Raw genomic sequence first — 13,505 nt, forward strand, 5'->3', positions numbered from 1 at the left:
ACACATATCAGAGAACACATATGAATAAAATAACGCAACACTAGTGTGTCGAAGACAAACATTTTCCGGATTCAATGCTGTTCAGAACCACTGCTGATTGGAACCACAGTCGAGAAAATATATAGGTACTTAGTTTGTATAATTAGTTATAATTGTAATCAATTCAACCCGATGCGCTCATAAGTAAAATGTACAAAATAATAATTTAAGTAAGTTTTTGTTTTATGACTTTATGCATGAATCAAAGTCAGTTACTGCCCCCTCCCGACTGGAAGAGGACAAAATAAAAAAAAAGGTCTAGAAGACCTAAAGGTATATTAGGCCTACTATAACAGCCTACTAAAAAATCTCCAAAAGCAAAAGTCGACCAATACCAATATATTAGTTGATAACATTTGTAACAAAATACCTCGTGAGCAGACTAATTAGTAATAGCTAGCGTCGCTTGAACGAGATTAACAGTGGACTATCTTTGGAATAACGACGTTTGGTCCTGGACTGGTCTAAGTGTAAACCTTGTTAATTATACCTTAATTAGACACAGCATAAGATATACAGTCACTAATTGTCTCAATAAATTTTGGTCTGGTTGCAGGCAGAAGATTGCAGTGGGTGTGTATCCCATTAAAGGTCAAACAGTGCAATTTTTGTTGTGATTCTTGCTGCTGTTTTCGGTGAGACCCCAGAAGGTGAAAGAGGAGTTAAAATTTCTGTGGCGCCCTTGTTGGCAGTCTCAAAGTGAATGCAGCGAAATGATATACATCTTTTATCGACCGCCACATTTTTACACCTCCACCGCCACCCCAACTGCTAGCAGGGAGGAATGAATACCAATTATTTGTGATCCAGATAGAAGGCTAACTGGAGTCAGACAATTCGTTCACTAGATGATTGGTGTTATTTAGTGCTCTAGACTGATCGGTTTGACTCATAAATGGATAGTGTTAGGGATGGTGCCATGTTATGGCTACAGAAAGGATCAATACATTTCCAAGTATACTATAGCACACATATAATGAATCACACTGTAATCACACATCTATTCGAAACAAAAAGAAAAATGTTCTTATTGCTTTAGATTGACAAGAGATATTTTAAGTTATTTGAATGTAGGATTCCAGTATCTATGATAATATCTCCATTGATGAAATTAAATATCTGTTGGCTCTGAATGTCACACATAAAAGATAATTATTTTGTTTCACTTTTAAAATTAGAGTTAAAAAAATAGATGTAAAACTTAAATTGAAAATGAAATCCTTTTAATCTGAGCGAATTTCGTATTTTATTAATCAAAGAACTCGACATGAGAATTAAAAAAAAAATATTAAACTAAGATTCAGGGATCGATATGTGCATTTTGAATATTGAATTTCGACCTTTTCTTGTTCTCCTCCCCCGAAAACTCTATTATCTTCATGTACTTTGTACAAACTAAATGATTGACACTAGAAAGAAATTATTAGAAATTGCTAATAATTGAGTACAAATAGATTTACTGAAAATTAAAAGACATTGCTGTTAGATTTCTATGCCAGTAGCAGTGGGTCGATGAAAACAGAGGTGGCGTCTATACAGTTGAGCAACCATTATCAAAGATTTCTGTGGGTTATTGAGTTTTACAGACATACTGGGTAGGGCATCTAAAGGCAATCTTTTTTTTTCAGCCAGCTTATAAGCGGGCTTAGGGCTTACCGGAAGCGCTATAAAAACATCGCAGACGTCTGTTTAGTTGGCTTCACAAGGAGACTAATGGTACACAACTCTACATTTGAGACTGAAAAATAGTCTCAGTCGAAAAAAAGACGCAAGACGACTGAACTACCAGGTTATCGACCCCTAGAAGACAACGACTACGTCTACTTCAATGAAACAAAATAATGTAGGTCACAGCTCAGTCTGTGTTGCCATACAAATGACCCAAGTCTTCCTCAACTTTCAAACTTCCATACTTATTATTCAGGTTTACATTCTGTCAACGGTAGACAAAAAAAAGTGAATATTTTTATTATTTAACAACATTATCATCATTAAGTTACCGATCCCAGCCGTATGGTATCTTATCAATGATTCAACTCACCACAGCTGTCTCTGATGACCAGGTCGCGTCCTTCCTTCAAGTGGATGTTGATATGAAAAAATGAGCGAGACTGGGAGAGTTGCTGACTGACCGAGTGGACCGAAGGATCCTGGGGAAACACAAGTCATCCAATGTCAGAATCAATCTATGTCAAACTTATAGGTATAACTAAATTTACCTGTTCTTGAGTACACTCATTCATTATAAATATATTAATAGCATAAGAGAAGTGATCATAGGATGAAGTAGGAATAAGATTTGAATAGACAGAACAACTTCAGAAAGTTATCCAATAAGGAAAATGAAATAAAAAGTCTGCTACTATAAATATACAGTGCAGTATACAGTATGTGATTACAATGAATACACTACGTGCATTGTTTGTTAGACTATTGTAACTTCGATACAACAACTGCAAATTGGAACAAGGATTTTTTTATTTTGATTTTTAAAGAAAGACTGCATTTTAACAGCTCCGATATGTCTTGTGTGTGTGTGTGTGTGTGTGTAATTTCGTGCGTGTGTGCAGGAAAACATTTTTTTTATTGTATATATTCATATTACAAAAAAATCTGCTCTTGATCTGAAATGAATGAAAAATACTTTTTTAAAGTAAGGTCTCTCAATTCTAACTCAATAGTTAATGTTGGCGTTATCAATCTCCATGTAATATATAATTTTGTACTTTTGTATCAAAGTATAGAAAGAAAATTTAATAATAATAATAATTGAAAAAACCAGCGTATGCAAGCTATTCCTCCAGTTGGGTTACTCAACACTAATGAGCTATTTAGAGCAGATATTCTCAAATCAATTTCTTTCTTTTGATTTGATGGAAAGACAAAAACCGATGTGAAGGAGGGCAAGGGTTAGGAGAGAGTCAAATGTTGACATTGTTCTATACAATGACCTTACAATAGATCTATACATTTGAGAGAGTCAAATGTTGACATTGTTCTATACAATGACCTTACAATAGATCTATACATTTGAGAGAGTCAAATGTTGACATTGTTCTATACAATGACCTTACAATAGATCTATACATTTGAGAGAGTCAAATGTTGACATTGTTCTATACAATGACCTTACAATAGATCTATACATTTGAGAGAGTCAAATGTTGACATTGTTCTATACAATGACCTTACAATAGATCTATACATTTGAGAGAGTCAAATGTTGACATTGTTCTATACAATGACCTTACAATAGATCTATACATTTGAGAGAGTCAAATGTTGACATTGTTCTATACAAGGACCTTACAATAGATCTATACATTTGAGAGAGTCAAATGTTGACATTGTTCTATACAAGGACCTTACAATAGATCTATACATTTGAGAGAGTCAAATGTTGACATTGTTCTATACAATGACCTTACAATAGATCTATACATTTGAGAGAGTCAAATGTTGACATTGTTCTATACAATGACCTTACAATAGATCTATACATTTGAGAGAGTCAAATGTTGACATTGTTCTATACAAGGACCTTACAATAGATCTATACATTTGAGAGAGTCAAATGTTGACATTGTTCTATACAAGGACCTTACAATAGATCTATACATTTGAGAGAGTCAAATGTTGACATTGTTCTATACAAGGACCTTACAATAGATCTATACATTTGAGAGAGTCAAATGTTGACATTGTTCTATACAATGACCTTACAATAGATCTATACATTTGAGAGAGTCAAATGTTGACATTGTTCTATACAATGACCTTACAATAGATCTATACATTTGAGAGAGTCAAATGTTGACATTGTTCTATACAAGGACCTTACAATAGATCTATACATTTGAGAGAGTCAAATGTTGACATTGTTCTATACAAGGACCTTACAATAGATCTATACATTTGAGAGAGTCAAATGTTGACATTGTTCTATACAATGACCTTACAATAGATCTATACATTTGAGAGAGTCAAATGTTGACATTGTTCTATACAATGACCTTACAATAGATCTATACATTTGAGAGAGTCAAATGTTGACATTGTTCTATACAAGGACCTTACAATAGATCTATACATTTGAGAGAGTCAAATGTTGACATTGTTCTATACAAGGACCTTACAATAGATCTATACATTTGAGAGAGTCAAATGTTGACATTGTTCTATACAATGACCTTACAATAGATCTATACATTTGAGAGAGTCAAATGTTGACATTGTTCTATACAATGACCTTACAATAGATCTATACATTTGAGAGAGTCAAATGTTGACATTGTTCTATACAAGGACCTTACAATAGATCTATACATTTGAGAGAGTCAAATGTTGACATTGTTCTATACAAGGACCTTACAATAGATCTATACATTTGAGAGAGTCAAATGTTGACATTGTTCTATACAAGGACCTTACAATAGATCTATACATTTGAGAGAGTCAAATGTTGGCATTGTTCTATACAATGACCTTACAATAGATCTATACAGGTCTAACTAGACTATATTCTATCAATATTCACAACTTAAAGGTATTTCTAATTGTTTACCGGCTCTGCCACTGTTCAAGCCCTTCTTCCCATACGTCATCTGCCCACGACCCCCCCCCCACACACACACACAAAAACAAAAAGGTTTGTTCTTCCAGGATTAAAAAAAAAAATTATTATAAATAACTATATACGTATATCGACGCATTTTTTCTTCTCCACTGCCTTCTGTAACCTAGGATGTACATCTATGAGGATATCCTTGTGATGACAATATGAATGAAATACTAAATACGTCATAGCCTCTTCACTTCAGCAATGGCGCGTTGGGTTCTAACTGCCTACAGCAGACGATCAAAAGCTCCTGACAAATGTCTGTGTCCTGCACAGTGCCCTGGTTGTGTTCAGCTACTGGATGTGACCAACAGAACGGAGCTGCATAAGATGAGAATGTCTTTAAGACTAGACACGCCCAAGTAGGCCTTCACTAAACCAAAAAATATAGGAAACCATGCTGAACCAGACGTGACCTACTATTGTGACCTCATTGTGACTTATTCCGATCCAGGCGACAACTTCGATATAGGTCACGGAAGTCAAGATCCAGGTGATTGTAGTGGTAAATTCTTTAAGTACCTATATTACCTCTTTTAAGTACTATAGGCAAACAGACAACAAAAGTAACATGTTAACCTGTGGGTATTGGAAATAATTATTTCAGCACTCGAATTTATTCTTATTTTTTAGTGAAAAAAAATCTTTATAATTATCATTATCATTATGATTATTACTTCAGTCGTAGAAGGACTATGGTTAATGTCGTGGAGCAAGTGTTTCGTTCAGAAAAAAAGGATTGGGAAACACAGCGGTATGGATATGAAATGCTTGTAGAACTAACACAGGTGAAAACCGATCAAAAGGTTCTCTATGTAAATAATTTCTAGTTTCCATGGAGATACAAAACATAAAATTGAGGCTATTGCTGAATTAAGTTTCAACAAGCTCACAAAAAAGAAGTAACGAACATTTCAACATTTGTGTCACACATTTCAACATTTGTGTCACACATTTCAACATTTGTGTCACACATTTCAACATTTGTGTCACACATTTCAACATTTGTGTCACACATTTCAACATTTGTGTCACACATTTCAACATTTGTGTCACACATTTCAACATTTGTGTCACACATTTCAACATTTGTGTCACACATTTCAACATTTGTGTCACACATTTCAACATTTGTGTCACACATTTCAACATTTGTGTCACACATTTCAAGAAGATGAAACGAAGACCAAACATTCAGTTGTTGAATAAATGAAACAGAAATAGAAAATATCAACTTTCTTTGATGTCTTGATAAAAATGTATAGAAGCAACACAAGACATTTATAATATTTTTTAGATCCATCTCAAAGTGCCTTTTATAAATGACCAACATTACACACCAGTTAGGGACCTTTGATTTGTTCCCAGGAATATATAGATATATAAACCACACTAGAACAATCATCGTTCTACCACTGAAGGAGAATAACAAACACAGACTTATGGTTCAAACAATTGAATATGTTGCAGATTTTGATTTTTTTTTTCTAATGTTTCCCGAAATCATTTTAAAAAAATAATTACTTTGGCTTCAATTCACTTACAACAACCATCTAAGTAGGCCTAAGTATCTATCTTAGACTTAGCAAGCCTTTTCTTGCAATCCATGTGCAGCTAGAAAATTTAATTCAAAATTAAATATGTAACTACACCTAACTAAGGACAGGCTTGAATCTAAGTATCTCCGCATAGTATCATAGCCCTTTAAACTACATTTAAATAAAAATGTAAAGTACATATTTAATTCAAAACGATAGACGTCTTGAAAGAGGAATACCAGGCAGGCAGACAGACACACACCATACTACTCACATCGCTGTCAAGTAGACTGCCCTCATCGGTATTGCCCTCGTCACTGTCAGTCTGCTGTGTGTCCACTAAGCTATCATAGGATGTGGTTGTTTGAATAGAGGAATAGCTCCATGACGTATAAACACTCATTGTAAAACCATACAATGCTCCATAGAGTCTGTCTAGTCCAGTGAACGCTACTACGAATCGGATCTCTGTCTTTACTGTACACCAACCTGCTGTTTGTATCTAGTTGTAGCCACAGGTGTAGAATGTATTTAGGTCACGGGGTCACGTGGACCCTGCATTCACCACCTCAACCATAGCAGACTCAACGAAAGAAAGAGAAGGACAACCAGGAGCTAAAGGATATCCTTACACTCGTTTCAGCAGTTCTCAATGTGACCTATAGACTAAAAACTGGGACCATTTCAATCACAGGACTAAATAGTGTACCTTTTGGTTGTAAAGTATTTTTTTTAATTCTTATAATTCTCTTTGTGTCCAAAGTTTATTGCTTTGTTTTGTTATGGCGACAAAAAGCTTATGTTCATGTAGAGCAGCTAGCGAAACATTTGAACTGGAAGTTTTCCTATCTCTGTATCTCTAACACTTACCTATCTCTCTGTATCTCTAACACTTACCTATCTCTCTGTATCTCTAACACTTACCTATCTCTGTATCTCTAACACTTACCTATCTCTCTGTATCTTTAACACTTACCTATCTCTGTTACTCTAACACTTACCCTACATAATCTCTTAGTAAAAAAAATGAAAATGTTTTACATGTTTTGGATGTTCCTTCAGAGTTGAAGATAATTTACTTCTAGTCCAAACCTCCCGCGGGGCGACAAACAAAGCCTAGAAATGTAAGCAAACATCTGGGAAAATTTAATGAATATTTGCTTTAGTAATCTCAAGACCCGGCCTTGAACCTCACCTACGAGTCAGAAGTCTAGACAAACATTCAGTTCGGCCTGTTATGTTACGACAGGAGAGATAGCGAGTTCTGTTATGAACCAGGGAATGGTAGTGCTCAGCAAGGTTTGAGAAACTTTTCAAATCCTTCAGCCAATAACAACCGGAACGTTACGATCGCCTGGGTGATTCTCAAAAAGCTAAGAGATACATTGAAATAGAAGTAGGGACAAAGGGCCATCACCGTGTAATTTCCAATGAATGGGGTGAGAGACTCCTTCGTAACTGTTATGAGAATTGAGTTTAAGACTATTGGAACTCTAGGCCTATGGAAGCTTGGCTTTAACTGCCTGACTGATAAAAAAAACTTCTCTCTGGGAAAAGATCCAAGAAGATCTAAGATTTTAGATCCCTATTACCGAGGGCTAGTAGCCCAAAACGCTCGGGTCAGAAGCAAGGGAGGAGCATACAGATCAAGTCATAGGAATCCGTTAAGAAGTAACTTTAAAAATCATATATTTGGTAGAGTTGACTGTTTGTTGATATCAACGTATGTATGGAATGTGTGTTGTAACAGAAGATAAAGCGTGTAGGCATACAGTGTATTAGGACTTATAGCCTACAGATTAAGTAAATGATCGCTTAATGAAAGATTTCATTGTAATCTATCGAGTTGTCTTGCTACAGACTGGCAAACTTAAATAACATTGACATAAAAGTCTAACACATATGTGTGTTTGAAGCAACTCAGTGTTTGAACATCTACTACTATTCTAATAAGAAAAAAAAAAGTCAAAGCTCCCTATGTCCACCAGCTCATACAAAGTTTAATACACTAATAAAATTTCGCTTTCAGAAAATCAAACGTAGATGTTGCACCAACTTCGAGCACAGGCGATGGTTAAATCAGAATTTTAAATAGTATTTTTAGTTTATCAAGATCGAAACTTGACAGACTGAAACCAGTAAGCGTAAAAACAATAGTGGCTTTTACTTGCGAAGCATTTGGCCCCACGATATAAAAGGAAATAAAATATAAAATATACATTTAACTATATAAAGGGGTCCCCGGGTCAAAAAAAGTTTAAGAACCTCAGCACTGAAATACATATTTTGAAGTAGTAGGTCTGCAGTACTCTGACTGGTCGGTACAATATAATCTTCTCAGTTATATTCATAACCCTTATGAATGCCAACGATGTTTGCGCTCCATCATGGACATACGGTGACAAGATGTCCCCTTTTATGGACAGTATAGAGGTCACGTATGGGGGGACGAACTAATGCCAAGGCAGTCTTATTTTTAATGAGCTGAAAGGTGGTCGACGTAACAGAGGTGCCCCACGGAAACGCTTTATAAAAACCAGCTTAGGTGCCAACTTACCTTAGCTGACAGAGAAGAGAGCACCTGGTTGCATGCGGCGTCAGAACGAGACAGCCGGAGGTCACTAACAAAGGCCGCGGGATACACATTTGAGACAAAAAATCCACTGCTAGGACAGACGTAGACGGCGAAAAGAAAATCTAAATCGACCACCAAAAGATAATTGTTACCACGTGAAATGCTGCACCTCATATATCTCCGGACTCGAACTTATGTCTTATATATGAACCCCACATAACAAAATGAAGTCTAGCTACGCCTCTGGTTCCTTCTTACAGGTTCAGGTATCTCATCTCACTAGATACATTTGAAATAAAATCTGTTTCAATTTCTAATGTTATAATGAAGTACTTCTCTTTCAATTATAATAAAATTATCATAATTTAAGTGCTTTCTCTCAGCAAAACCAGGAAGTTTTAGGGTAGCTACGAGTTTTAAAAAATCAATTGAATGTCATTTGGGTCAGTGCATTTATAGATCTGTAGTAAACAGCCTTGGGAAGGCAGGGGGAGAGGAAGAGGTGTAACATTAACTGGTGTGTGTATGTGTGTAGTCTGTATGTGCTTTAATATATGTCTTTGCACTTGGACCTATCTAAATGGAATGACTATGTCCCACACTCATGCTTATTGACTTGATACCAAACTCTTGGATACTTCTGCAGATTAAAAAGTCATGGATATCCAAAGTCTATATTCACAATCAACTTACATCGGCGCAGCCGAACCAACTAAAAAGTTGACACAACTGATTCAAAAAGCTATTTTAAAGACCCTTCGGTGGGAGGGGCGCTTATGGATTTTTCCTCAACTCCCCAACTCACTCAAAAAAAAAAAAAAAAAAAGAAAAGGGTTGTTGGGTGAGAAAAACATTTATTTTTTTAATTTATGGGAGCGCCACTAGTAGTAAAATTTGAGGAAAACTGTTTTAGTCTCAATGTCAAGTGCAATCTAAAAAAAAAAAAAAAATCAAAGAAATTTACCTGCATGACAAACGACCAGTAGGCTTATGGAGTAAAAAAAAATGAATATCTGTACACACTCGGTACACAATAGCGCAAGCACTTTCAGAAGTACTTTTGTATTATAATGCAAATAAAGGAAAATCAAAATAAACATCAAACATGCCTTCAAATAAAATCCTTCATTAGGAATGATGTGTTGATTGAAGTTGTCCCAGACTTATCTCCCATTGTCTCTTTATGTTATGGTATTGGACAGAAGTACCACCAACCATCACATTGAAAGAATTTGGTCACACAAACGTTGGCACCACCCTTGCAAGAAAAGATCTGACATACCCGCTTTGCACACAAATGGAAGAAGACTCCTCTTTATATTTACATCTTATATATTTATTCATTTAATTAAAAAATAAAGATTTCTGTGTAGGTATTAATCCTTTCAGTTGCTAGGAAGTACTTCAAGCTCGATTTATTTCAGAGGAGCTCTAATGGTAAAGAAATCAATGAATGCAAGTTTACAAATAAAGACATCCACAATAATTTTTTTTAAACGAAATTCTTCGTATATATTGTAGTATTCATAACCCCAACCCATTAATTAGAAGAAAAAAAACATTGTGTAACCATTTGTAAGTAAAAGAGCGAAAAAAAAATAAACTTTTCATATTTTTCCCCTGTCTAACAGTTTACCTCCCTTTTCCTAATTGCTCACCACATAATCAAATTACGTGCCGAACGAGCAACGAGCTATGCAAATTGGTAGCAATCTCAGTTGGCATTGTAGGTCTCCTGGACTTTTGTTAGACATTAGTTAGATCTAGTCACAAACATGAAAACCTACATTCTTTTAAACGAATGTATATTGAGCCTGGATAAGTATTAAGTTGATCTCTGTTGATTTCATTTGCTCAACATTTAATCTTACAAAGCGTAGCTTATTGTTTTTAATTAGTAGCTTTTCTATATCTTAACTTCAACTTCACAGTTCAGTTAAAAATACTTTTTAAAAAAAATTAATTATGAATTATGATTCATGTGCTGATAGGAACTATGAATAATTGTGCGAAGTTTCCACCTGAGCCGATAATGGGAAGTGGGAGAAATTACGCGTAAAAAATCTTTATCAGACAGAGCGAGTGCATACATGCACAGAGTCACGTGGTCACGTGGAGTTTTTGACGAGACCTTCACGCTCTAGATCTCAATCCCAAACTCCAGTAAAACGTCTGCTCTTGTCAAACTACTATTTAGCTAGGAGTTACGAATCAATTAGTTTCTGTGATTAATTTTAAGCTCGGATTTTTTAAAATTGTACATTTTACAAACTAAAAGAAGAAAGCCCAATGGATGGTTCAATATACAAAATACTTTTTTAAAACTCTAAAGAATAAAAAGAAATGCTTAAACTAGGCGACTTGTCAAGTCGATGGCCGATGCAATTCTCTATATGACCGTGGATTAGGCGTGGAAGGACACCACAACAATCAAATTGAACATTCTCAAAAAACTATCTGACATTCAATCACATGCAGCACATTAGTTTAATTCCACAACTACAGAACAGAATATGAAGCGTGCAGAATGATTGGCATAAACAAAAAATATATTTACATTTTTTAAAGTTCATTATTGAACTAACTAGCTACAAGAAACAGAAAATATGGCGTTTTTGACTGTTTCTTTTTTTTTTTTTATCAGCACAAATTTCATTAGTTTAAATCTTATCTTCTGTGTTTCACTCGAGATCTCTAAATCAATTTTTACCAAGGAAATGTTTCTTTGAATTTCAACGGCAGCTATACAGGCAAATTGTTAACAAAGAATTGAGAAACATGATTTGGAAGTCTCCTGAAAGTGGCAATGAAGCAGAAATAATGTCCGTACTGTATGATCAAAAGACCTTAGGAGAGCGATCAAGTTTATGTATTTAACAGTGACCTTATTTGATCTCTTTTGGGATAACTTAAATGGAAAAATTAAGCTATAAATATTGACGAATCGGAAAGGTATTTTGTTTTCAGTTTACTGGCAGATTTTGTTTTCCGATGTCTCTCACTGTAAATATGTCCCCTTCTAAATCTAGATTCTATCGATTTCTTTCTAAATTTGGTATGAACCTGGAGGAACCCTCGGAGGGTAAATCGAGAAGCTTTATTTATTTTTAAACATTGTTTACTAGGAAATAAAGAGAAGAGGATACAAGGCAATATTTCGTGGGTTAAGAAATAAAGAGAAGGTAATAAAAATACAAAATAAAATTTCAGAAAGGAAATATTTATTTATACAGCGTAATTGTATACATATGTATGTCTCTGTGTGTGTGAGTGTGTGTGTGTCTGAGATAGCAAGAATCAGTCTATAGGGAAGGGGGAGGGGGCAGACAGAAAGAAGCTACACCATTAACCAAGAAGAACTGGTGACAACGAAAGACAAACGACAGACATAAAGAGAAAGAGGCGTGTCTAGATGACAACTTTTATACTTCATCAAAGACTTGGAAAACAATGTCAAACACATTTTGACTTGGCGTGCAAAGAAGCCAAACAGTTGCCCAGTCCAACAGTAAACCAGACATAGAGAAGTGATAGAAGCCAAACAGTTGCCCAGACATAGAGAAGTGATAGAACCAAAGCTGATAAGCATGGCTAGAGTCTTTGCACTACGATTTATCAAGTTATATATTAGAGTAGCACCTTTCATATCTTTCGATCTATGGGGCAGATGATGCAAAGGTTAGGGTTAGGGTTTCATGTGAACTACTTTCTCCCAACGAAAATCAGGTACTCAGAGGCGTCCTTAGAATCCTGAAATTAAAAATCTTTATCCAGATTCAAACCCGGAACCTCTCGGTTAGGATGCCAAGCGATTTACCACTCAACCACCAAGCCCAAGTAATAAATTAAATAGAATCTAATTCTTTTGTTTGCAAGTGGCACTTTTATGTGCTAAATATGATTTCAAGTATGAATATTCAAGCGAGTTAGAGATTTTCTCTAAGGATACTGACTTTTTAAAAATTGTACAATTATAAATGTAGTAAAAAAAACAACAATAGCTATAGATCATATAGCTAGTAGCAAAAAAAAAAAACAAAAGTCTGTCAGTAAAGTATACCTCAAGGGGTGGACAATTCTTGGCAATTAAGCAAGATTTATCCGAGTCTTTGAAGCGCCTTTGAGAAAGATTACACACTGTTGAGACAGAAATGGGCCTTTTGGTGTTGAAACGCTTTTTTTTTTAAATTAAATATTTTGTCTAGATTGACCTTCATGGTTCTTAGCTATCTAATTTAATCACTTTAAATAAGAACGCGATTTTTTAAATTAATAATAATCTTAACCATCTTGAATATAATTTAATTCTCTTTGTTCATAGCTTACTGTAAAAAATCATAAAGTGAAAGTAATCAATACAAGTGTTATGTTCTGAGACATTCATATGATCATAAATACCGTGGCTCTTAAGGCTATGTGGGACACTAAATTTAGGTAAAAAGGTCCAAAATATCGATTTTCAGTTTTAACCTAATTTAAATAGCCCAACCATTTCTGGACATTAAAATATCATTTTCATGATTGGCAAATAATTACTTATTTTTTTATAATTTTTTTTTTGTAAGGTATATACAGCTGTCTCTTTTCCAATTTTGTTTCGTTTTTTTCGATTTTATCAAAAATTCTATTTTTATTCACTTTTTTTATACTGCTCCTTCATTAATTCTGCATAGAAATCAATCAAACTTGTCCTGCTTATTATTTGTACCATGTACAACAACTTCTATAAAATATT

General features: G+C 34.7%; 1 protein-coding gene across 11 annotated transcripts in view; it reads right to left on the bottom strand.

Moving 5' to 3' along the window:
* The window catches only part of LOC106073239 (multiple C2 and transmembrane domain-containing protein 1-like), a 163,277-nt gene that overhangs the window by 43,335 nt on the left and 106,437 nt on the right, over nt 1-13,505 (bottom strand). For 10 of the 11 annotated variants that reach the window (XM_056026658.1, XM_056026682.1, XM_056026655.1 and 7 more), the window contains one exon: nt 2,081-2,189. In XM_056026658.1, the coding sequence (XP_055882633.1) occupies nt 2,081-2,189 (109 nt within the window). Of the gene's footprint in view, nt 1-2,080; nt 2,190-6,469; nt 6,855-13,505 lie in introns of those variants that run through there. The other variant, XM_056026707.1, reaches the window with a different exon arrangement.

The sequence above is a fragment of the Biomphalaria glabrata genome, chromosome 1 (assembly GCF_947242115.1).
Source record: "Biomphalaria glabrata chromosome 1, xgBioGlab47.1, whole genome shotgun sequence".
Lineage (NCBI taxonomy): Eukaryota > Metazoa > Mollusca > Gastropoda > Planorbidae > Biomphalaria > Biomphalaria glabrata.